General features: G+C 36.5%; 1 protein-coding gene across 5 annotated transcripts in view; it reads right to left on the bottom strand.

Annotated features, from left to right (window-relative positions):
* The window catches only part of PTPRO (protein tyrosine phosphatase receptor type O), a 235,042-nt gene that overhangs the window by 83,793 nt on the left and 126,034 nt on the right, over positions 1 to 25,215 (bottom strand). For 2 of the 5 annotated variants that reach the window (XM_078075649.1, XM_078075651.1), the window contains exons 2-7: positions 22,937 to 23,210; positions 6,085 to 6,243; positions 4,697 to 4,750; positions 4,151 to 4,303; positions 2,044 to 2,487; positions 27 to 188 (exon numbers count right to left, since the gene is read on the bottom strand). In XM_078075649.1, coding sequence (XP_077931775.1) covers positions 27 to 188; positions 2,044 to 2,487; positions 4,151 to 4,303; positions 4,697 to 4,750; positions 6,085 to 6,243; positions 22,937 to 23,210 — 1,246 coding nt within the window. The remainder of the gene's footprint in view (positions 1 to 26; positions 189 to 2,043; positions 2,488 to 4,150; positions 4,304 to 4,696; positions 4,751 to 6,084; positions 6,244 to 22,936; positions 23,211 to 25,215) is intronic. The other 3 variants (XM_078075650.1, XM_078075652.1, XM_078075654.1) reach the window with 2 other exon arrangements.

The following is a 25,215-nucleotide window of genomic DNA, read 5'->3' as shown; positions in this document are numbered from 1 at the left end:
TGCAAAATAATCTCTTTGGTACTTACTGATATAAAAACTGAGTGATTTTGCTGACTGACTTTTTCGAGTTTCACAAGATCCTGAGGAACTAAAGGTTGTCACAGATAACTTATATTTCCCAGGCTCCTTCAATTCTGCAACAAATTCATGTGCTTCTTCATCCACTGTCAAATATTCAGTAAAGTTTTCTGAATCATATATAAAAAAGAGAATATATATGAATTGAAACCTGGAAGGGCCCTGAATGTAGACAAGTCAATTAATACAAAAAATAAGTATTTTTTATACGTTTCCTTTCTTTTGTCAAGTTCAATTATACATCTTCATCAAAGGTACTAGAAAAGAAACATGACCAAGTATTCAAATTGCTTTTCACAACACTTCTAATTTACCAAACTAAAATATGGCATCCAAACCAATAAAGCTTAGGGATGAGTATATACTGCATATTCTTATGTATTATTACCCAACAATGTCATATGCACAGAATAGAAGTAGAATGTCGGGATAAGATTGCAACAGTTGACTTTCTTATCTGGATATAAAGATTAAAAAAATAACCAGCAATCAGTATCTTATCAGTTCTTTGTGGTAGTATTAAATACCCAGAAATGCCTTAAAATCAATTGAATTATTTCTAGTTGGAAATAATTCTCCTGGGCAGATTTTCTGACACTTGTAATACTTGTCCTTGATCTGTCTTCTTCCAGATTTTACTTTCTAAAAGTAAAAATGATTTTTGCATTGCTTCAAAGTCCATCTCCTGCTGCTTATTACTCCATTTGAAGTTGTTCTCATCAGTTGGTGACTACGATAGCTCAACAGAACACACAGCAGTCAGATGAAAGCATGATTGAACGTTCATGGAAATACCCATTAAAAAAAACAATTGTGAGATACAAGACCCTATTTTCCACAGAATATACTGTGGGACAGGAAAATAAAAGACAAATTAAGGGCAGATGAAGAAAGATATCTTTTATACAAGTAATTCTAGGTAAAAGTGAAGACTTTTGACTCAAATAATTGGAAATGACAAAGGATTTCAATTTTACACAATATTTGGGTATGGTTGATTGCTCTATAATCCAGGATAGAGGAATCCACAGATTTTGGTGTCTTATTCTATAAAATAAAATAAGGGCAAACAACAGTATGCACTGTATGATACTACATGATATTAATGCCCTACCCTGAAAATAAAGCTATTATTTGAAACTTCAAATTTTAACAACTTGACAACTTTTACCACTCAAACCACTAGACTGGAAAGTATAAAATGAAGTGTGTTATTATAGAAACAAAACAAACAGCAAATAACTATAATAACCTAGCAAACAATTTAAATATGATTCATGACCCACATTGACTGCTGGCCAGGGCCCTGTTTTTCATAAGCTAGTGGACTAAAATACGAAGAAAGCTCTGGAATGCTGGATCAATGACTATGATCCATGCTATGGCGAAAATACTAGTTGCTGTGCATTTTCTATTTTATGGCCCGCTCCTCTTCAGGCAAATGTGGAGTGGTGCTGGTCCCTGAGGGGCACACCCTGAGGCAAATCAGAGTCACTAGATGAGGAAGCCCCAGGGCTGACGCTCTTGGGAAGGTAGCCTTCTTGTCAGAAAGATTGTTTTGCTACATGCTTCACAAACTGTGTACTAGAAAACAGAAAATTTCTCCAGGATATTTTGTAATTTGTGATGGTTAGAACTTTAATTCAAAATCTTCCCAAACGGAAGGTTTTCCTCAGCGGCCCGGAGTACGTGACATGTTGGGCAGTGAAATGTGAGCAAGTTGTGAATACTGGCAACTTAGAAACTACCTAAACCCTGGATTCTGATTCTACCTATCTAATTTTGTTTTCTAGTCTTAGCGGGCGTTGCTACTCAATTAAATTCTTCCCCTTCTTGACCATTTTGTCTTTAAATATTAACTGTCTCCCATCAGCCTTTTTTTCTAAATATTTTAGTTGCAACATATGTCGGTGCCCTTTCCTTTGTGCACCATTTCTTATTTTCGCTGATTTCCTGTTACTTTACCTTCTCTTTCTATGTGGATATGGAACCCATCGAAGGCAGTGGGTGGTTTGGGTGGTAACCAATTCAGGATCATTTGTACAGGAAAAAATGAGAGAGAGCCTGCTGTTGATTTCTCAGTCTCACTGAGTGTACTGTTATTTTCATATTCCACGGGAAGGACACTGACAAAGTCATCTTCACTTTCGGGAGTTGCAGATGCGCCGCCCAACCAATAGGGCTGGGATGGAGTTTCGTAGTCGCTGCTGTTGAAATCGGGCCAACCAGAAGAAATGTTGCCAGAGGGAATTTCAGGGGTTTCATCCATAAAATGGAAGAGTTTGTCTTTTCCCGCTGTATCTTGTGATCTCATGAACGATTCCTCTGGAAAACTGCCACTCTGTTCTTCCCAATTGTTTTTGTTCAAGTTTATAATACGAACCGAGATATTTCGAGGTGGATAAGGGGCTGTAAGAGAGAGAATTTTCATTTTCCAGTAATTTTTAGTTCTATGATAGTGAATACTTAATCTATTAGTAAGTCAAATACACAAGTGGATTTACAAAATAGAGGTTAATCTTACTTCTACTAAAAGATAGTAGAAGATAATCTACATCAAGAACTATTGTGGTGTTAAGTTACACATTTATCTAAGATTTTGTGCACGATGTGTATACATGAGTATATCACCACTCATACTTCAACCACATTAACTAGTGATATGATGCTTGTCCAGGTGGTAATTTAACCATGTCCAAAGCAGAGTTTTGTAAATATTCTGTAGCTTATCAAATCTCTTTTTAAAAAACCTGAGTCTCTGCCACTGGATCTTCCTTACAAAAAAAGCAACTCTAGTGTACTCTAGCTATCAAGATAAAAATACTCCCTGTGATATAGTTGCACGTAAGAGAGTTGCATATATGCCTTTGAAACATTAACACACATGTTAGAAATACTGCTTCACTCCTCACCTCTCCAGAATGAAACATATGAGCACAAAATCCATGTGTGAATTAGGGAAGCATACTTTTCTAGAGGTAGAAAATTATGAAGGCATGCTGTCTGGTCTCTCCCTGCAACTGTTTCTACCTATCCTTCAAATAGCAGCTGAAATATCACCCCTTCCATGAACTTTGAATAAAAATTAATCTTTCCCTCCTTTGTGTAGTTACATAACTTTGTACCTCTTAGGACATGTATCAGTTCTGCCTTGTATGATTGCCATTTGTGTTGTATCTCTACCATTTTTGAGGACAGGAAACTATCTCACCAGACTTTGTCTTCATCTCTCTCATACTTAGCACAACTTCCCGGTAGAAGTCACTCAATTGATAACGTTTCCTTACTTGAATTGAATAATGAAAAATACAAATAGAATCTTAGATGTTGCCGTGACGTGACTAACTTATTTAGCTGAAATAGTTTCTTTGTCTTGTCCTACTTAATGAAAATCATGACATCTTAGATTCAGACTGGCAGGGTCTCAGGGGTGATCTATAACAATCCATTCCCAATGTTCATATGAAAGGTATCTCCAACATTCCTAATGAGTAATTTGGACACATTAGACACAGGCAATGTCAATTACATTGGTATTGGTGACAGGCATTTGGTAGGTGTATATTTCCATCCATTCTTCCATCCATCCATTCATCCATCTATCCATCCATCCATCCATCCTATAACACTGCTTCCTATTGGTGATGCTACTAAAATTAAACACTGCAAGTTTTAGACACATCTGAATCCCAATATTTTCCTCTAATAATCTGATATTCTTTACTAGAACATCTCCTATCATTTTTACTGCCATGTGGGAATTTTGCCAGGTTATAGAATACTTGGTCAAGTTAAGTTACTTAATTATAACTTTTGGCAGTATCACGTACTTTTTTTCCATTCAAAGAGTATAAATCTATGATTACATTGATATATTTTAGATTTTTCTTTTGAATATTTTACTCAGTTCTTTTACATTGATGGAGAATTTGTTTTAGACTATTACAAATATATATTTATTTTATTTCTTAGCTCTAGAACATAATTTTTCTCGGAATGATAGAATGTATACATGCAACAAACATATAATTTAATTATTTTTTAACTAAATTTGATTCTTCAGAAGACTTACCAGTTCTATGCTGTTTAGGTTCGTGACTGACACCACTGTACTCCACAAGAGTACTTTTATTAAAAGTTGCCTCAGATACCAGCTGAAAAGTGATGTTACTATAACATATTCCTGGCAGCCAGTGATTAAATACTGTTTTTCCCTTAAAGAAATCTGAGAATAAAAACAATTATATTAAAATTTTGATCTCCTAAATGCCACATACTTCTAGAAAGTTCTAAACAATTATGATTAAATAGCCCTAAGATATTATTTCCTGCAACTTCTGGCATGGTCAGTAATACAAAATTAGAATAAGATTAGAGATGAAAATTTGGATCTTTATATCCAAAATCCTGAAAAGCTTTTTTTCTGCAGGCATTGGATACAATGGAATTAAATTTTTATTATAGGAACATTTTGTGTATTAAATGGAGAAGATAACATATAGAAATTATAGATTCAGTTTATGCTAGCCATTTATTTTATGATAAAAATCAAAGATATTTTGCCACCTTATGACTTAGGAAAAAGTAATTTTATAAAACATGTTTTCACTAGGCTTACTTGTAAAAATGGCCTTCTTAAAAGTAGAATGGTTTATCTGCCAGTTGGCAGCACCTGATTAAAAAAAAGAAAGAAAGAAAGAAAAGAAGGATTTGGATTTAATTTGAAAAACATTAAAGAAAATAATAAAATTAAGATTCCAATTCAAATTAGAAGGAAATGTGGGAAAGAAACCAAAAGTACCACTTACTGAACTAAAAGCCAAAAATAAATTTGAAAATTAATTAACTTAAAAAGGAGAGCATATTTATTGATTTATTTTAAAACTCCTGGCTTTTGGTTCTACAAAAATTCCAGAGAATGCTTTTCAATTATTCATGAACTTGTATTTGCATGTGATCAATAAGCAAATAAGGCCCCATTTATTAGTTTGCAGATAATCTGTTTTCATTGAAAATTTAAAAATGCGGTAATTTGTGGAGTCCATGTTTATATTTATTTGATGTTTTAAAGCTTCAAAAACTATAAATTCACTGCATTGTTTTAAACCATGTCTCATAAAAAGAAATCCATGGAAGAAATGAGTTTATAAAAGCAGCAAGTCAAAATGGCACTTTTCTGGCTATCATGACCTGTGTGCCTCAGTATCCATTCTTCACCTCACCAGTACCTATTTCCAGTTACAACCAGTCAACTTTGATAACCATCATCTAAGCCCTCAGAGAGAAATGTTACAGTTTTGAGACTATCTAAGTTCCTTTCCTTCCCAGTTTACTCCCAATGGAGCTGAATACCCTCCCTCCATTCCTCCCTCCCCACCTTCTCCCCAACAGTCTACTCAGAGAAGGTGACCAGGTTCTTTGAAATGATTGATTCCCATAGGATCTCTTTTTCTCCTCTCCCCACAAGGTCCCCATCAGGCCAGTATAAACAATGAAACCAATTTTTGTATATTAATGCAATCATTTAGCTGGTCATACAGATAAATATATCCAAAGGAACAAAAAAGCATTATCATCCGCATTTGAGAATAATCTTGGACCACCTCCAAGCGAAACTTGGTAGAAGGTGCCTTTTGAACTTCTTAGTTCTAGAAATGCCCTTCTAACACACCCAGAAGGAAATGGTTAAGTGAGGTGCTTCTAAGTTTAAGTTCGAATTTATTTCTTGTACCAGACATGCTGCCTTTGGCAAGACTAACAAACAAGCAATAATAATTTGAGTATTTCTTATGCTTTTGCATTGCATGTGACTCTAGCAAACCAGATGTTCTAAGATTCCTCATGACAAGATTTTCATAAATTAATAACTATTTTTAGTGGTTCTTCCATGGTCAGATAGAGAATCATAAGACCTCTTTAGAGGAAGACAGAAGTCCAATTAGCAAACATCATGTAAAAAGGAGTATTTTAAAGATGATATTTATCACCCTTCCTTTTGCTTCTTACCTTTATATAGCATTGTTCGGAAGTCTTTACCTTCCCAGTAGCTTATGTTTACTCTTGTGAAAACATTATATTTTTCTGGATAATGAATTTCAAATAGGACTCCTGTTTCAGGAGAAGGTTTATAGTCATATATTGAAACACTGGTTACAGGTAGGGGTTCTGCAGAAGGGAAGTAAATGGACAAAGGGGAAGTGGAGAAAAAGGGAGAAAGGCCATTATCAGTACTTGGAAGTACCAAAAATTACACCTGTCAGAACACTTTCCACACTTTTATTATCCCATAAGCATTAAACTCCCCCATACTCATGAGTTGACTGTTCTCCAGAGCAGCAATTAACAAAGTACATTTATGTGGTGTTTTGTGTCTTTCAAAGAACTTTCATATTCATTTTTCCATTTGCCTTTTGCAACAACCCAGACATCTAGGACAAGCAAATATGAATATTGCCACTCAACAGATAAAAATGATGATGACTCAGAGACTTTAAATTATTTGTCAAAAGTAATTTAACAAGTACATGGCAGAGTCTATATCTCCAAATTCCTAGTTCATTTTTCTTTTTTCCAAGCCAAGAAAACTTGATATTAATAACAGACCAGTAACAGAAAATACATTTTGGCTCTGACCCAGGATAAATGTTTATGTGATTATTTATTTCTTTGTATAAACTTAGTAGTTATTTTTCTGTATTAAGTATAAGATTGCAAACCACCCTATGTTGTGAGAATTATAGTTTATGGTGTTTATCAAACCACTTTTCCTGCAGAAGCTTAAAAAATGTTTATTTCTATTTTGCTTGAGTCGTTAACTCAGTACAAAACTTTTTAAATACTCATTTTTTAAAACTACAATTTGATGCACATTTGTGTCTCCTCCATTCCCTTTCTTCAGCAAAATTCTTGTAAAGATGACTGCACTCCCTCACTCTTCTGAAGGAGCTGTTGGATTAGTTGTACTTGCATTCATTTGATTTGAGAAAATCATTTTAAATAATTTGGTTTGGAGTCAACTATTGTATTACAGACAAAACTAATTTTGATTCAAAGTTTTATCATTAGAGGATTCTCAGACATCATCTGCAGCCTAAATGAAATCAATATCCTTACTTTAAATTTTACACTTTTAAAATTTCAGTTTCAATACCCTAGGACACCAAAATTTGATTTAATTTATTCCACAAGTAGCAGGTACCTACTTTGTCTTAATCTGTAGGTAAACGTTTTTCATTTTGCCCTCCAGGATCGTGACCTAGTTTAGCTTTTGCTTTTGATTGACAAGATCCAGGAAGGATTGAAGCAACATGTTAAAGCTTTGATTTTTCCTGGAATTTTCTTAAAAGCCAAGCCAACATCTAGCGAAAAAGTCAGGAAGGACGTTCAGATTACAGCATATATTGTGATCATGTCCCCGTAGACTACATGCTGTATTCTCTGGCTAAAATGTTTCTATTTTATCTTTGACTTGTCCTTGGTCTTCTTGCTTAAAAGTAACATTTACAAAGTGAACACACTTGTGCCACGTAAACCAACCAACCAACCAACCAACCCGGCAAGACTCTTGTGTATTTCTCTTTGATTAATCCCCCAAAAGTTTTGAACTATTTGAAGGTCTTTCTTTCAACCCAGTCTAATTACTAACCCACGGAGTCTACCAAATCCACCTACTGCTTCTGGATCTAAGGGAACCAAAATGAAAGCTAACAACAAAAAGCAGCCACAGAGCAGGGACTCTTCCATTCCTGCTGTCCAGTATCTCATTCTCACCAGGGTTCTGTCTCCTGAAAAGAGAAGGGAGAGGTCCACCCAATCTTTCATGCCCTGAGGCATGACATCTGCACATCAAAGCCACAGTCAAACTTTGAAATTCAAGAGATAGATGAGGATTACAGCATAGATATTTTATTTTGTGATTTTTTTTTTTTTTTTTTTTTTTGGCTGCTGCAAGCTACTTATATTTAAACTAAGAATTTTTTTTTTTTTTTTAAGATTTTATTTATTCATTTGACAGGGAGAGACACAGCGAAAGAGGGAACACAAGCAGGGGGAGTGGGAGAGGGAGAAGCAGGCTTCCCACTGAGCAGGGAGCCTGACACGGGGCTCAATCCCAGGATGCTGGGATCATGACCTGAGCCGAAGGCAGACGCTTAAGGACTGAGCCACCCAGGCGCCCCTAAACTAAGAATTTTTTAAATGCCTACTTGCCTGTTTGCTTCTTATGGTTCTCTTGGCTTCAACCTAAGTGACCCGGGTCAGCTGTAAATTCTAAAGTCTAAGCCCAGCCATTACTGAGGCACTTTCAGTCTATTTTCAGTAGAACTCAAATGCATTCTCTAAAAATATTTTACTGTGTCTCCAGTGACTTCCTTCATTATTTTTCTTTTTAGAAATTAAGTGATGTGTTATAAACCAGAGCTGCTATTATTCAAGTGTTTTTCAGTGATGACAAGGTTAAATCTTGATCTAATTCAATATTCCTTTCTCTGCAAGCCACACTTCACCCGTGGGAACCAGGCAGGACAGGATAGAAACATAGAGTTGTTAGAAAATGTGAATCATTTATTACTTTTGTTCGTTTGTTCCTTTTTTGTCCTCAGGTCTTTTTATTTTTCAAAAAGCTAAGCATTATAAAATATATTTGAAACTCCCTCATATAACTCACTCAGATCCCCTTTGCCTCCCACCACGGCCAGAGATAAATTAGTACTCTGAATTTGGTGGTTATCTTCTGATGTGTTTTTTACTTTGATATTTATATGTGTCCAACATCCATACGAAATGTTATTTTGCATGTTTTAAAATATGTTAATGGTATCATAGTACATGAATTTTTTTGCAGCTTATACTTTTATCAACTATCGTGCTTTTGAGATTTCTCCATCTTGATGCAAGTATCTCTAGAAACTGTTTTAGTGTTCACTTTAGAATTATACAGACTCTACTGTTTATCTGTTATTTTGTTAGATAGATTGTTTTCAATCATCCACTTTTGCAAATAAAGTTGCAATAAATGTCTTGAGACATGTTTCAGGACTAAATCTTGGATAGCAGGGTATGCACATCTTCCATTGTATGAGATATTGTAAAAATGTGTTCTAACTCTATGTCAATTTACATTTCCATCAGCAGTGTATGATAGTTCCTCTTTCTCCATATTCTTTTTTTTTTTTTTTTAAAGATTTTATTTATTTATTTGAGAGAGAGAATGAGATAGAGAGAGAGAGCATGAGAGGGGGGAGGGTCAGAGGGAGAAGCAGGCTCCCCGCTGAGCAGGGAGCCCGATGTGGGACTCGATCCCGGGACTCCAGGATCATGACCTGAGCCGAAGGCAGTTGCTTAACCAACTGAGCCACCCAGGCGCCCATCTCTTTCTCCATATTCTTATTCAACACTTGTTTGTATCAACCTTTTTAGTTTTTGCCACTCTGAGACATATGAAATTTTGTCTCTGTTTTAATTTCCTGTTCACAAAAAGAGGTTGATTATCTTTTCTTATGTTTATTGGTCATTCAGCTTTTCATTTCTTAAAATCGTTTGGTTCTTTTGCCTGTTTCATGGGTTCATTTTCCATATTCTCCTGTTAATTTGTAATGCACCTTCTGTCATATACTGCATTCCCACTGTCATTTTTTTGTGTGTGTGTCCTATGCCTTCCTTCTGGATTCACCTTCCTTGTTAAAAAATATCACTTAGTAGTTATTTAAGTTAGAGTCTAGGTGTTAAATTCTCCTAAGCTTTGTATTCTGGAAAAGTTCTTTATCTTTATTCTTTATATTTTATTATTTTTTTATTTTTTTAAAGATTTTATTTATTTATTTGAGAGAGAGAGTGCGCATGAGTGGTGGGGAGGGGCAGAGGGAGAGGGAGAAGCAGGTTCCTCACTGAGCAGGGAGCCCGACCTGGGACTGGATCCCAGGACCCGGGATCATGACCTGAGCTAAAGGCAGATGCTTAACTGACTGAGCCACCCAGGTGTCCCTTTATCTTTATTCTTGATGTAGTTTAGCTGGATATGAAATTATAAGATTTCCTCTCAGGATTTTGAAGCTATTGCTCCATTGTCTTCTTGAATCAATCATTGTGGAAGAGAAAACTTCTGTGAGCCTAACAGTTATTCCTTTGTACATATTATGTTTTTTTTTTTCCCTTTGATACCTTCTAAGCTTTTTATTTGTCCTTGGTAATCTAAGATTTCACCATCACATATCTAGATATAGACTTATTTTTGAATTACCCTATAAGTATTTGGAATGCTTTGTCAATCTGTGGATTCATGTCACTCTTCAAGTCTTGGAAATTTTCATAATCAACTCTTGAAATAGTGTGCCCATTATTCCCTTCATTCTCTTTTTCTTGAACTCTTAACCTCCTTAGTTAGAGCCTCTCCCACCTTCATATCTAAGAATTGTGCTAAATTATGGGCAATCACAAAGAATACCTTTCAATTTATTATTTAAATGCTATCAGTACAGAATTTATCCCATCAGTTGAAGTTTTTTGATTGAATCTAAATTTGACTAAGTAAGTGAATTTTGCCTAGTCTAACCAACTAAATTTTAAATTAAATAATTGTATTTTTCACTTATAAAAAATTCTAATTTATGTTTATTTGATTCATTTTTATTTAATTTCTGCCAATCTTTGCTTCATTATGTTTTAATCCTTTTAAATGGATGGAATTCTTATATTTATCTCTTTGAGCATCACAACATACTGTAAATTTGTTATCAAATTGCTATACAAGGGGCGCCTGGGTGGCTCAGTCGTTAAATGTCTGCCTTCGGCTCAGGTCATGGTCCCAGGGTCCTGGGATTGAGCCCGCATCGGGCTCCCTGCTCTGCGGGAAGCCTGCTTCTCCCTCTCCCACTCCCCCTGCTTGTGTTCCCTCTCTCACTGTCTCTCTCTCTGTCAAATAAATAAATAAAAATCTTAAAAAAAAATTGCTATACAAAATATAATCTGCAATGTTATGGTTGTTGTTTTGATGTCTATCTTTTTTAGCATAGATTTCATTGTGTGTTTTGAAATACAAGCCCTAGGCTAACTTTGTGTCTTCTTATTGCCCTGTTTCTTGCTTATTCTTGCTGTTGAGACAATTTAGCCATTGCTTCTGTTCAGCTCACCACAGTGCCCAGTCTAGAACCAGGGCATATAATATTATTCTAAGGTTCTTGATATTATGGATGATATAGTGGCTATCACAAATTCATTCCCTGAGTCAGAAGGTAACTAAGCTTGGTCCTTGAGAGTAAGACTGACTGTGTGTTCCCTGCATCCCAAGGCCTCCATCTATAATTTTATCACAGGCAGAAAGAATCTCTGCTCCAAACAGAAAGCCTGGCTCTGCGCCCTATCTGGTATGGAGCATTCCAATCCTTACTGTACTGGGGCCCAAGATCAGGGCTGTGTTATTCCAGATGCAGAGCACAGAGGCCCCAGGACTTTAGCTTACCTCCCCCTTGGAGTTTCTGTTTTATAGAGACAACGATCTTATTTTTGAGCCTACCAATATACTTCTGGTTTTCTTTTTGCTTTGTGGTAGGAGCAAAGAGTGTGTCACAAGCAGATATCTACTGCATTATGTTTGCAAGAAATCCTAACATGAAATTCCCATTTTTTTCTTTTAATAAAAACATTTTAAATGACATTTAATATGATTGGGTTTTTTTTTTTTTTCTCATTTAGGTGTCCCACATAATTAAATCTGATGTTTAATCGGAGACTGTTTTATGTCCCTTAATTACCTTTGAATCATTCATGACAATCATGAATAGGAAGTTTCTTAAAGTTCTGGAAGTAACTATCTGAGACAGAAGATAAAGGAACAAAACAAATGTAGAGCAAATACTGTTTAAAAAAAGCAGAGTTAACCCTGTGCTTGTTGGTAACTGGTAAGAGCCGAGAAGCACTTCTTTCTGAGATTGCTCTGTTTTGATGGACTAAAACTAAAGGAGATGTTGGATCAGTGACCAGTGTCCTTGCCTTTGATGTGACCAACCTAAGAATGTGTCTGTTCTGACACAGTCCTCTTGAGAGAGAGAAACCTGTGATTAGGCTCTCAGGTTTTTTGTTTGTTTGTTTTTGTTTTTGTTTTGAGAGAGAGAGAGAGCATGAGTGGGGTGGGGCAGAGGGAGAGGGAGAGAGAGAATCTTAAGCAGGCTCCCCACTCAGTGTAGAGCTGGTGCTGGGCTTGATCTCATGACCCTGAGATCATAACCTGAGCTGAAATCAAGAGTCGGACGCTTCACTGACTGAGCCGCCCAGATGCCCCAAGACTCTCACTTCTGATGGCAGAAGCAGAAAAAAGGGACTGATCCCAGGTCCCAGGCCAGAGCTCCTAAACTTATGTTGAGATAGACAGCTCAGCTCTATCCACGCAAGCCACTGAGGTGAGCTGACAGCAGCTGCGCCCATGGTCCAAGAGTCATGGTCACTATCAAACCCATGAACTTAATTCAAGTCTTTACCACTTCCTTCCTGGAATATTTCAACAGCTCTCTAAATTATTCTCCTTGCCTCCAATCTCACCTTAATTTTTTCTACTTGTTTCTGCTCAAAACTTCTAAGCCTGCAGGCTACTTGATACTCTGTTTGTTAGAGTCTCTGTCACTTGCACCTCACTGACTTTGCCCTGCCTGATCTGTTTTGACTCTCCTTTGCTTCCAACTCCTCGAGTAATTTTCTGTCTAATGCCATGGGTATTGTTTATATTTATTGATCTTATATGAATTGCTACACATTTTGTTAAGGAGTGTATTTTAATATTTTTCACATTACAAAATATTACCCTCTACCAAATCAGCAAACTCACAGCCCCCAAGACAAGACTGGCCTGCCACTTGCTTTTGTACGACTTTTGAGTTAAGTCTTAATCTCAGGAAACAAACTGAGGGTTGCTGGAGTGGTGGGGGGTGAGAGGGATGGGGTGGCTGGGTGATAGGCATTGGGGAGGGTGTGTGCTATGGTGAGCGCTGTGAAGTGTGCAAGACTGTTGAATCACAGACCTGTACCTCCGAAACAAATAATACATTATATGTTAAAAAAAAAGAAGATAGCAGGAGGGGAAGAATGAAACGGGGGAAATCGGAGGGGGAGACGAACCATGAGAGACGATGGACTCTGAAAAACAAACTGAGGTTTCTAGGGGGGGAGAGGGGTGGGAGGATGGGTTAGCCTGGTGATGGGTATTAAAGAGGGCACGTTCTGCATGGAGCACTGGGTGTTATACACAAACAACGAATCATGGAGCATTACACCAAAAACTAATGATGTAATGTATGGTGATTAACATAACAATAAAAAATTTTAAAAAAAAGAATGGCCTTTACATTGTTAAATGGTTGACAAAAGTTAACAGAGGAACAATATTTCGTGACATATCAGAATTATATGAAATTCAAATATTGGTGTCTTTAAATAAAGTTTTATTAGAACGCAGCCATGCTTGTTCGCTCATGTATTGCCTATAGTTGCTTTTGTGCGGCAACACTAGAGCTGAATCACTGCAACAGACTGTACAGCCCCCAGAACCTAAAATATCTGTCATCTAAGAAAAAGCTTGCTCACCCCTGGGTTAGATTAAAAAAGTAATAACCTGCCTAATGCTACACATATGGTTTCTAGATTTCTTTGTTGGCTCTAAAGTTCATACCTTGAACCACTACTCAAAATACCTGCTTGATAATTTGCCCATTGCAATGCAGGATTCAGGATCTTACGACTTACAGCTCTAAGAAGGAGCTTTCCTCAATAAAATCTTATTATGTCGTTTCTTTGTATCTGTCAGCATTCCTCATCACTTCTGGATTAAAGTCTAAACTCTTGTAAGGTAGTCAAGGTTCCTCCCAATTTTTCTGGCTACCTCTCTTATTATTTTCTGGATTCATACATGCTAGCCATGTTAACTCCTTGCAATTCAGAAGAAGGTCCAGTCTTTGCAAATAGGATTCCCTTTGACTCTGTTGTAACACTTTCCATTCTTTATTCATTTAGCAAATTTTCACTACATTCTCAATGATTGTTTCTTCTGAGGTGCCTTCCCAATGTTCGTTAAGGAAGGCTGGGCAATCCCTCTCACATAATTTTCTTACAGCATTTATCATGTTTTCGTACTAGTTTGTTTATTTGTCTTTTACACTATAGCATATGATCTTTCAGTGTGGGTATGAAGGACGTGACATACAGAATGTAAACAATAAATAAAATAAAAATTCATGCATTATTGTTATTTATAATACATGAATTTGTATTTGCATAATGTATGAATGCATGTTTATATTTGTACAATATGTTATAGAATACATAATATTATATTTGTATATTCTCCAAAGTGTTCTGTAATGTTTACAACTACTACATCTCATATTTTACTAACACATGAGACAGCGGTGTGTAAATAACATTTCTCCAATTTTTAAGCAATTGTTTTCATGTGTTATTTTATCTGTTAAGAAATGACTTCTCTCTAAAGTGCAGACAAAATACTGATGGTTCTTAATCAATTAAATATTAATCAGATGTCAGTGCCTAAGGGCTGTGAAACTCCTTTGGGCTGGCCGAATGACTTATTTGTGCTGAATTTATTTTTTGCCATGTTTCTCAGCATTCTCTAAGAACACCAGACTCGGAACAACTATAGAGAACTATGAAAGGACGGCCCTGGGGCCAATTGCTTTGTCACTGCTTATTTCATCAAGACAAGCATCTAACACACACTAAATGACTGCAACAAATGTACCCTTTTATTCTCAAGAGCAATGTGTCATCTCCTTGAGCAGATACTATTAATGTTTCCTAAACTTTAAAAAAAGCTCCTGTTATGAAAATAAAGATGGCAAAAATACATCATTCACTGACAAATAGTGGTAATTTTAGAGCTCAAAACTAATCTTAGTCATCACGTACTTTAGTTCTGTCTTTTTTAAAGGAGGAAGCTGAAACCAAATGTCACCTAATGTCGCCTCATGCCTAAGGTCACAGAAATATTTGTGCCTTAATTCTCAATTCTTATATTCTGAACCTATTATCCCTTTTAAAATCTGGGATGATGTAACTGAGTCTTTAAAAATGAGATAGAGTATGAGAGACAAGAAACCATCATTAATTAATTTTTGCTCTTTGGAAATCAATGCAGATTTCCCCTTCCACTTAGGATGTAGAAAGCTACAAGTCAATGTCACTGTCTCAACCCTCAAGAAGAAGAAAAAGCCAAATAATCCATGAGATCATGATTTTTCTTGAGTCTATCAGAGATCTGAGATTGCAAGGCAACCAAATGAACTAAATACCCAAGAGTGACAAACCCCCTGTAAAACAGAAGGGACATTAACCGCTTCACCTTTAGAAGAACATAACAGGAAGAGGGGGGCTCCATTAAAACAGGAAAGAAGATAGATTTTAATAAATTCATAAAGGCTGGTTGTGTTTTCAATGACAGTTTATAACTATTCTATCCAATAAAATAGTTATTAGCCACCTGTGGCTATTTTAATTAAACTTAGAATTAATCAAAATTAAATAAAATTAAAAATTAGTGGCTACTATAATGGACAATGCAGATATAGAACATTTCCATCATCCAAAAGTTCTAGGACAACACTTGTTTAGAATGATTGGAGTGGAGTCCACACTTTCTTTCTAGCTCTTATTGTGGGCTTTAATCAGGTGCTCATGAGAATATTGAGGGAAAGAGGCACCACTGATAGATCAGGTTGAAACCTGATCTTACTCAAGTCTCTGGATGTTTCTTGAATACAAAACAGAATCCTTGGGAGGGGCAGAAATATCTTTCCTCCCAAGTTCTCAGGAAAATATACCCCCTTCTGAGGGGTGGGTAGAAGTGAAAGAGTCTGTTCCTAGGAGAGGGGCACAGACTCTTTTGGACCTATGATCACACACTCATACAAAGTAGAATTCTACTACTACTGGGGAAAAGGCAGAAAATTCCAACCCAAGACCTTCCACAGATTTGAGCTCGACTGGTTGTCAGTGTAGAGTGAGGGGCAGGAATGCTGATAGTTCCCCACTTAGGATCACAGAGTCTGCCTAAGCCTGAGGCTGGACCAGGAGAACCAAGAACCTCGCCTATCCTCACCAAAAGCTTAATGTTAGTAAAAACCAACAGCAATCCATTGGGAGGGAAGGGGCAAAATCATGGAGACCTTCTGTGGTGCAGGTGTTCAGGACTTGCTGATACTGAAGGTAGAATTGGAACACTGAGAAATACACTCTACCATTGCTGGCAGGCAACACTGGAAACATTTGATATCTGTGTGAACTGAAAGTGACTAATACCTTAAGCTCAGCTTGACTCATTCTCCCATACTACCAGCCTAGCAATCTGGTAGATTTAAATTAAATACAATGGTAGGGGCGCCTGGGTGGCTCAGTCGGTTAAGCGCCTGCGTTGGGCTCAGGTCACGATCCCAGGATCTTGGGATCACCCTGCATCGGGGTCCCTGCTCATCAGGTAGCCTACTACTCCCTCTCCTCCCCACTAGTGCTCCCATCTCTCGGTTGTTTCCTCTCTCTCTCAAATAAGTAAATAAAATCTTTAAATCCAATGGTATAAATAATTACAGAAGTATAAATGCTCTAAACTAGCACTGTCAAAACTGGTATCCACTAGCCATATATGCTATTGAGCACTTAAAATGAGGCTAGTGCAACTGAGAAACTGAATTTTAAACTTTATTTAATTTAATTAATTAATTAATTAATTTTATTTTTTTAAGATTTTATTTATTCATTAGACAGAGAGAGACACAGCGAGAGAGGGAACACAAGCAGGGGGAGTGGGAGAGGGAGAAGCAGGCTCCCGCAGAGCAGGCAGCCCGATGTGGGGTTCGATCCCAGGACCCTGGGACCATGACCTGAGTTGAAGGCAGGCGCTTGACGACTGGGAGCCACCCAGGCACCCTAAAATTTATTTAATTTTAATAAACTTATGCTTAAAAGTTACAAATGTGTAAACTTTCATATTGACTATATATTGAAATAGTAATATTTTAAGTGGAATGGATTAAATAAGCTTATTAAAATTAATTCCATAGTTTCAGAAGCTTTTTTAATGTGTCTATCCCAAAATATAATATGCATATATGGTTAACATCCTGTTTTAGTTGGATAGTGCTGGTCTAAACACTTCAATTAAAAAGGCAGAGATTTTCAAAAGAATAAAAAATAAAAGGCAGAGATTTTCAGATTGGAAGAAAAGCAAAATCCAGCTCTATACTGAATACAAGAAACCCATTTACATATAAAAACATAAGTAGGTTGAAAATAAAAAGGGTAAAACAAGTATACCATGAAAAGACTTAATGGAAGAAAATGAAAATATCTATATTAATAGCAGACAGAATAGACTTCAACACAAGGCATATTTCTTGGGATAAAGAGGGCCATTGCATATAGATAAAAATGTCATGTGTCACTAAAGCTGGTGCATGTGCCTCCACCCTGTGCTTCCTCACTGCCTCCCTAAAGCTAGTGAGCTCATACACCTGGCTCTGGTGACCGGGGGGCTTGTGTGGGTCCCACAGAACTGTAACAATTGGAGAATCAGCTCTTGGCAGGTTACCAACCTCAAGGCACTGCACAGACAGTAAACTGCAACACACCAGCAGACTTTCTGTGACAAAGGCCTATTTACTTGTCCTGGAGCTTCTGCCTGAGAGGCAGGCTTCAGGTTTGCTACACATGTAGAGGCTGTGGAGGTGCTTTTAGGGAACTTAGGTCAGGTAACACTCTTTTTGTAATCTCCCTCGGTCGTGCTACAGCTTGCGAGTCCAGAAAGGAGCTTATACACTTGTTTGGAGCCCCAATTTTTGCAACTGTTGTCCAGGGGACACTTCCAGATCACCTGGTCTGGAGGCCAGCAGGGTTTAGAATTGTGGCCCCTCAGGACTGTACATACTTGCATAATTTAAAAGCTATTGCCTGAGGACATGTCTTCCAATCAGCCTGAAACTATGTGCTGACTGAGATCCCTCCCTTTGGAACACTGACAGGTCTTAGCATACCCTTACCAACTGGGACTTATCAAGAATAAATCAGGTTGCTTAGACAATCACAAAGATTCAAGAGACAGCCAAGAGCTAAGGCAAGGTTGAACAATAATGTTTATCTCCTACACAAGGCCACTTCTTTCAGACTGTGAGAGGTAGCTGTTTCACTTAATACATAGAAACAAATACAGAGTCAAGCAAAATGAGAAAACAGAGGAATATGTTCCAAACAAAAGAACAAGATAAAATTCCAGAAAAAAATCTTAATGAACGATAGTAATTTACCTGATAAAAAGTTCAAAGTAATCATCATAAAGATGTTCACTGAACTTAAGAGAATGAATGAACACAGTGAAAATTTTAACGAAGAAATAGAAAATATAAGAAATTACCAAACAGAAGTTACAGAGCTGAAAGAGACAATAACTGAACTGAAAAATACACTACAAGAATTCAACATCAGACTAGCAAAAATGGAAGAAAGGATCAGTGGAAGACACAGGGGTGGAACTCACCTAAACAGAGCAACAAAAAGAAAGCACAATTTTAAAAACTGAAGACAGCTTAAGGAACATGTAAGGCAGCATCAAGTGGAATAACATCTGCGTTCTAGGGGTCCCAGAAGAAGACAAAAGAAAGGCACTCATTAGAAGAAATAATGGCTGAAAGCTTTTTTTTTTAACTTAAAGAAGAAAAAAGACATTTGGATCCAGAAAGCTCAGAGTTCCAAATAAGACGAACCCAAAGACATCCACTCAAGACACATTATGATTAAAACGTCAAAAGTTAAAGTTAAGAGAGAAACTTAAAAGGAGCAAGAGAAGTCACATACAAGGGAAACCCCATAAGAATATTAGCATATGGTAGCCTGGGTGGCTCAGTTGGTTAAGCGTTTGCCTTCAGCTCAGGTCATGATCCCAGAGTCCTGGCATCGAGTCCCACATCCGGATCCTTGCTAAGTGGGAAGCCTGCTTTTCCCTCTGCCTGCCGCTCCACCTGCTTGTGCTCACTCTCTCTCTCTCTCTCGCAAATAAATAAAAAAATCTAAAAAAAAAAAAATTAGCATATTTTTCAGCAAAAACTTTACAGACCAGAAGAGGGTGGCAAATATATTCAAAGTGCTGAAAGGAAAAAGCTTCCAACCAAGAATACTCTATCTGTCAAGGTTATCATTCAGATTTGAAAAAGAAAAAAAATTTTCAGACGAGCAAAAGCTAAAGGAATTCATCACTACCAAACTGTCCTTACAAGAATTTTTTTTTAACCAGACCTTCACTTTTATTTTTATTTTATTTTTTTTATATTGTTTATTTTATTATGTTCAGTTAGCCACTGTATAGTACATCATTAGTTTCTGATGTAGTGTTCAGTGATTCCTTAGTCTCGAATAACACCCAGTGCTCATCACAACACGTGCCCCCCTTAATACCCATCACCCTGTTACCCCATCCCCCACTCCCCTCCCCTCTGAAACCCTCAGTTGGTTTCCTGGGGTCCATAGTCTCTCATGGTTTGTCTCCCTCTCTGATTTCTCCCCCTTCAGATTTCCTTCCTTTCCCCTATGATCCTCCATGCTATTGCTTATGTTCCACATATGAGTGAAACCATGTGATAATTGTTCAATGTTAAAGGGACTTCTCTAAGCTGAAAAGAAAGGACACCACTTAGTGTATGTATGTATATCACTAATTATTATGTATATAATTAATTATTATATTACTAATTATTATTATTATTATCAGAGGCTATGACTAGACATTTTTCCAAAGAAGACATACAGATGACCAAAAAGCACATGAAAAGATGCTCAATATCACTAAGCATCAGGGAAATGCATATTAAAACCACCATGGGATATCACCTCACATCTGTTAGAATGGTTATTATCAAAAAGACAAGAAGTAACAAGTATTGGTATGAATGTGGAGAAAGGAACTCTTGTGCACTGTTGGTAGGAACGTAAACTAGGATAGCCACTATGGAAAGCAGTATGGAGATTTCTCAAAAAATTAAAAATAGTACTACCATATGATCCAGCAATTCCGCTTCTGGATATTTAGCCAAAGGAAAAAAAACCCCATTAATTTGAAAAGATATATATGATATGTATAAGATAGATATATATAATTTGAAAAGATATACCTCCATGTTCATTGCAGCATTATTTACAATAGCCAAGATCTGAAAACAACCTAATCATCCACCAATGGACGAATGGATAAAGAAGATGTGGTGTATCTATGTGCAATAGAATACTACTCAACCATAAAAAAGAATGAAATCTTGCCATTTGCAACAACTTGATGGAACTTAAGGGTATTTTGTTAAGTGAAATAAGTTAGACAGAAATAGACAGATACTGTATGATCCCACTTATATGTGGAATCTAAAAAACAAACAAACAAACAAAATAAAGCAAAACTCATAGATGCAGAGAACACAGAATGGTGGTGTTCAGAGGAAAGGGGGTGGTGGGGTGGGCAAAATAGGTGAAGGCAGTCAAGAGGTACAGACTTCCAGTTATAAAATAAATAAGTCACGGGGATGTAATGTACAATATGGTGACTATAGTCAATAATACTGTATTGCATATTCGAAAGTTGTCAAGAGAGTAAATCTTAGGTGTTCTCACTGCAAGAAAAGAAATAGACACTGAATGGTGACAATGGTAACTTGACTTATTGTGGTGATCGTCTTGCAGTATATACAAATATCAAATCATTGTGTTGTATACCTGAAACTAACATAATGTTATATGTCAATTACACCTCAATAAAAAAGAAGACATAGTAATCTTAAAAGTGTAAAGATGAAAAGCTTCAAACTTCACGTAAAGTTCAAAATATGTAAAGCATAAACTAAGAGAAGTACAAGGGGAAATAGACAACATAGATATAGTTGGAGACTTTCACATACCACTATCCATCATTATTAGAACAAGTAGACCGAAAATTAGTAAGGGTAAAAAAGACTTGAACAACCAACCTGACCTAATTGACATTTGTCTACACTTCACCAACAAGAGCTCACAGAATACACACCAAGACAGACCACATTTGGGGCCCTAAAACAAATTGCAATGATTTTAAAGTAATTGAAATCATATAAAGTATGTTCTCTGATTACAACATTTACCTAGAAATTAATAAAAAGATCTCTGAAAAATTGCAAAATTTTGGATATTCAGCAACACACTTCCAAGCCCACATGTCGAAAAAGAAATCACAAAAGAAAATGAAAAAATATTTTGAACACAACTCATTGCATACACTAAAATGTCAATGAGATATTATGGAAATCTCTTATCATGTACCTATTTATCATTTACTTATCATTCACTTACTTATCAAATGTCTTTATGAACCATTAGCTAAAGGGCTGACTGCTAGTTTTTTTCTGATCTGGAGTGGCTAAGTGCATGCTAATGAATGTTAGGTCAGCAACAGTGACTACACTTTTATCTTGCTTTGTGCCTTAGTCTTTTCTCCCCTTGGTTCTTTCTCCTATTACTTGCTCAACTGAATTGAATTAATATTTATTGATCACTTATTGAGTGTAAAGTTCATGTTAGGTGCTTATGAGATTATGAAGATGAGGAAGGCAGAGCTTCTGATTTCAAGGAATTGTATTATAGCCATTGTTTACCTAGATCTGCTGCCTGGACCTATTAACTCCCAGTTCAACTCTCTCTGCAACTTATTTAAAACAGTCCTTTAGAACAGGCAGGTTCTTCCTTTAATTCTACTAGGTCCTAGATTTGCTCATTATATCTATAAACCTTGAAGGTCTTGGGTTTATGCCATTCCACTCCTAATTTTTAGGATTCAATGCTGATTCTGGGACTCTGCCAAGGGAAACTTCAATTAATTTTTGACAGACATATTAAAAATATGCCTTCTAGCTTGATTCTGAGTTCTTGCTTCTTGATGTTTCTCTTTCCTTTTATCCTGAGAGAACAATATCACTATGTCCTGTTCCTTAATTGTGGCAAAAATGACTGCAAGTAGCTGGCATTTAAAAAATCACAGCCATTGGAAAATTTGCACTGAGGAACAAAAAGCAAAAAGAACTTCACTGAGCCATTAAATTGCTCTAGTGGTAAACTCTGCCATCTTATAGATAACAGTTTTTCTTCTAACATATACATCAACATATACAGTAAAGTTGCATCTTACTTTGAGATTAGGTATTAAAGTCCCAGAGAGAAAAGTGAAAATCACATATAGTTAAAATTACTCCTAAAAATTCCTAATATCAGCATTAATGTTTTAAGACATGATATACTGAAGGTTAAAATGCCAATGATTGGTTTTTTCTTGGTATTTTTCTTGGGCAGTGGAAGCCAAGGCTATTTGGAGGGTGAGGTCAAGAATAGAAACCGATAAATAATATCTTTTTCTCTCTCTCAGCTAAAAATGTATAATTAATTTTTAGCTGGCTAAATATGAGTATAAATTCTTTGTCTCAAAACCCAAATGGCTTAATATGAGAGTATGTGTTCTGGAAAAAAAAAAGCTTAGTTATGATCATACTATTCAGTTATTTAGCAAAAAATTACATGGTCCAATCATGAATATAAAATTATTATTCAGTCTGAAAATATACTATCTCATAGAGGTTTACTTTTTTGGGTTTAAAATAGATTTTTCTTTAACAAAAGGTAACAGTTAAACACTATCAAACGTTGGCAAGAAACCGTATTGTCAATATAAAGCAAAACTTTGAATTTATGTCACTTGACTTCACGGTGATTGGTCTTGCCATCCTGGGCTGACTTTCTCTCAATGAGAGCCCCATGAGAATATACCCAAAGAAGAAACACAGAGGACAATATTACAAATGATGCTTACTTGTTAACACAGTGATTGATCTGGATGGCTTGGTAACCACATTTCCATTTACCACTACCAGAGTGATTATATAATAAAGGCCATGGTAATTAGCCTTAAAGGTAACAGGAGGAGGCAAAGTGCTGTTGAATTCCTCAAATTCGAAGAAGTAATTTTTTGATTCCCCAGTTATCTTCACAACATACACAGATGATGGGCTCATGACATCTGAAGCTTCTAAAGAGACAACGATGCTATTATCATCTTGAACAGTTACATGGAATGTTGTGGCATTCTGTTTAAGAAAAGAGAAAAACAAAAGGAAATGACGGTCAAATTGAGATCATTGGCAATAAAATTATGCTGAGCTCATTTTCCCAAAACTAATGTTTGTGATAAGCACCACACAGGTATTTTAGTGTTCAAGGAAAAGCAGAACGAGAGAGATTGATCCTCTTATGACTAAGGATCTTCTCAGGCTTTTACTTTTGATTCTTCTCCATTGAAAAACTGCTCCCAACTCATGGATTGTGTCATGTAATAAACACAAAATAAACATCGTGGAAATGAGGAAAGAATGAAATGAATGAAAATCATCTTGGCACTCAATTTGCAGAGAAATTCTTGCTTTTAGCTATGCTGGAGAAAGTATATGGATGGAGCACTCCGTTTTACTTAGGAAGGAGTAATGTTGTGGTGGTCCTAGGAGAATTCTAGAAGAATGTCACAAAGCAGTTATTTCCTCACTCACTTTCACCTGTCAGTTCTGAAAAAAAAGAAAGAAAAAAGTCGGGACTGAGAATCCTGTGACAATCCTCCTCACTGGAGGTTAGCCAATTTTTAATAAGAGAAGCTAACATGCTCTTTGAAGAAGGAACCAGACTGAGGATCACTGGCATCTATGGTAAAGGCAGCGGTGAAGGGGAATGAAAACTGCTCTAAGTGTCTAGATCAGTGTTTACGGACAGTATACTTGAAAAGTCATGGTGTGGCTGGTGTAAATATTCCTTCCTGATTCTTTCCCATACTGCATAGGCAGAATAGTCCTGCTGCTCTCTGGTCTCACACAAGACTCGTATACTTTGTATCACTGCTGCTTTGTTTTTAACTCATCTTCTGGGTACATGGGGTCCAGGAAAGTTGTTTCACTGCTCTGAGCTTCAGACCTCTCTTCCGTGAAAGGGGGACAGAACAATTTTTTAAAACATGCTTAGGACTTACCAGGATCCAGATACGAAGCTAGGCAGGCTATAAACACAGTCATCTCATTTAATATGCAAAATGACCCGATGAGATAGGTATTTTTTTTTTTTCAATCTCAGTTTGTAGTTAAGGAAACCAAGGCTCAGAAGGACTGAGTCACCTGCCCAAGGTCACACATCTAGTTTGGACTCTTAAACACTGAACTACACAAGTACCAAAATTGAGCTTCATTACATCCACATGTCTCTCTTCCCTTCTTGACTTGTTTTCCTAACACTCAGTCTGACACACGGTAGAAACTGGTAAGTCTCTGTTAAATGAATGAAAGAATTGCTGATTGCGTTAATTACATGTGGACATTTGCTTCTTAGAATTAACCTAATGGTACCTCTTACGTTGTCAGGAGCCAAATCAAGCATACGGTACATATCAGTATCCTAAAGGAGGCCAAAATGTACCTAAAAATGTACTGATTTTTTTATTATTTAGTTGTTTTAGAAATCTAATTTAATTTTTACAGGTCCTAGTATTTGTAAAGACTATCTGGCCATTAATAGAAATTTAATTCTATGTTAACATTTAGTAGACTTAATTGTGTTAACCGTATGAGACCCTAAGTTCTTTAAGGACGGGGACTGTATCTTATTTCTAGCTGCATCTCTAGCTCCAGGACCACTGCCTGGCACATGTTAGCTACTCTGTGGTCTGGATAGTCCTAGGCTGGTCTCTATAATATGGATCAGTCAGTACGGATTGCCTTTTAAAATGTCCTTTTCTTCACATTGTCTCTCATCGTCAGACACATGGGTAGGTTTTTAAAATTGTGTACTTTTGGGAAACATAACAAACATACAGAATATGACTATTATTGCCAGTGGTCCAGGTGGAACTGTGAGGCTAAACCAAGCATCCAATATCCAGTAACACTGAACTCTAGCTTTTATTTATTATTGGTTACAGAAACGGATTCACTAACTCAGAAAACAGTAAGTATACAAACATCAGCTTCAGAATTATTAAGAATTTTTTGCTCTATGTTTTAATAGCCAATAACAAAATTTTGTGATAATGAAAAGAGGGTTACATAGACTCAATTT

The sequence above is a fragment of the Halichoerus grypus genome, chromosome 6 (assembly GCF_964656455.1).
Source record: "Halichoerus grypus chromosome 6, mHalGry1.hap1.1, whole genome shotgun sequence".
Lineage (NCBI taxonomy): Eukaryota > Metazoa > Chordata > Mammalia > Carnivora > Phocidae > Halichoerus > Halichoerus grypus.
This window is presented reverse-complemented; position numbering and strand designations above follow the sequence as displayed.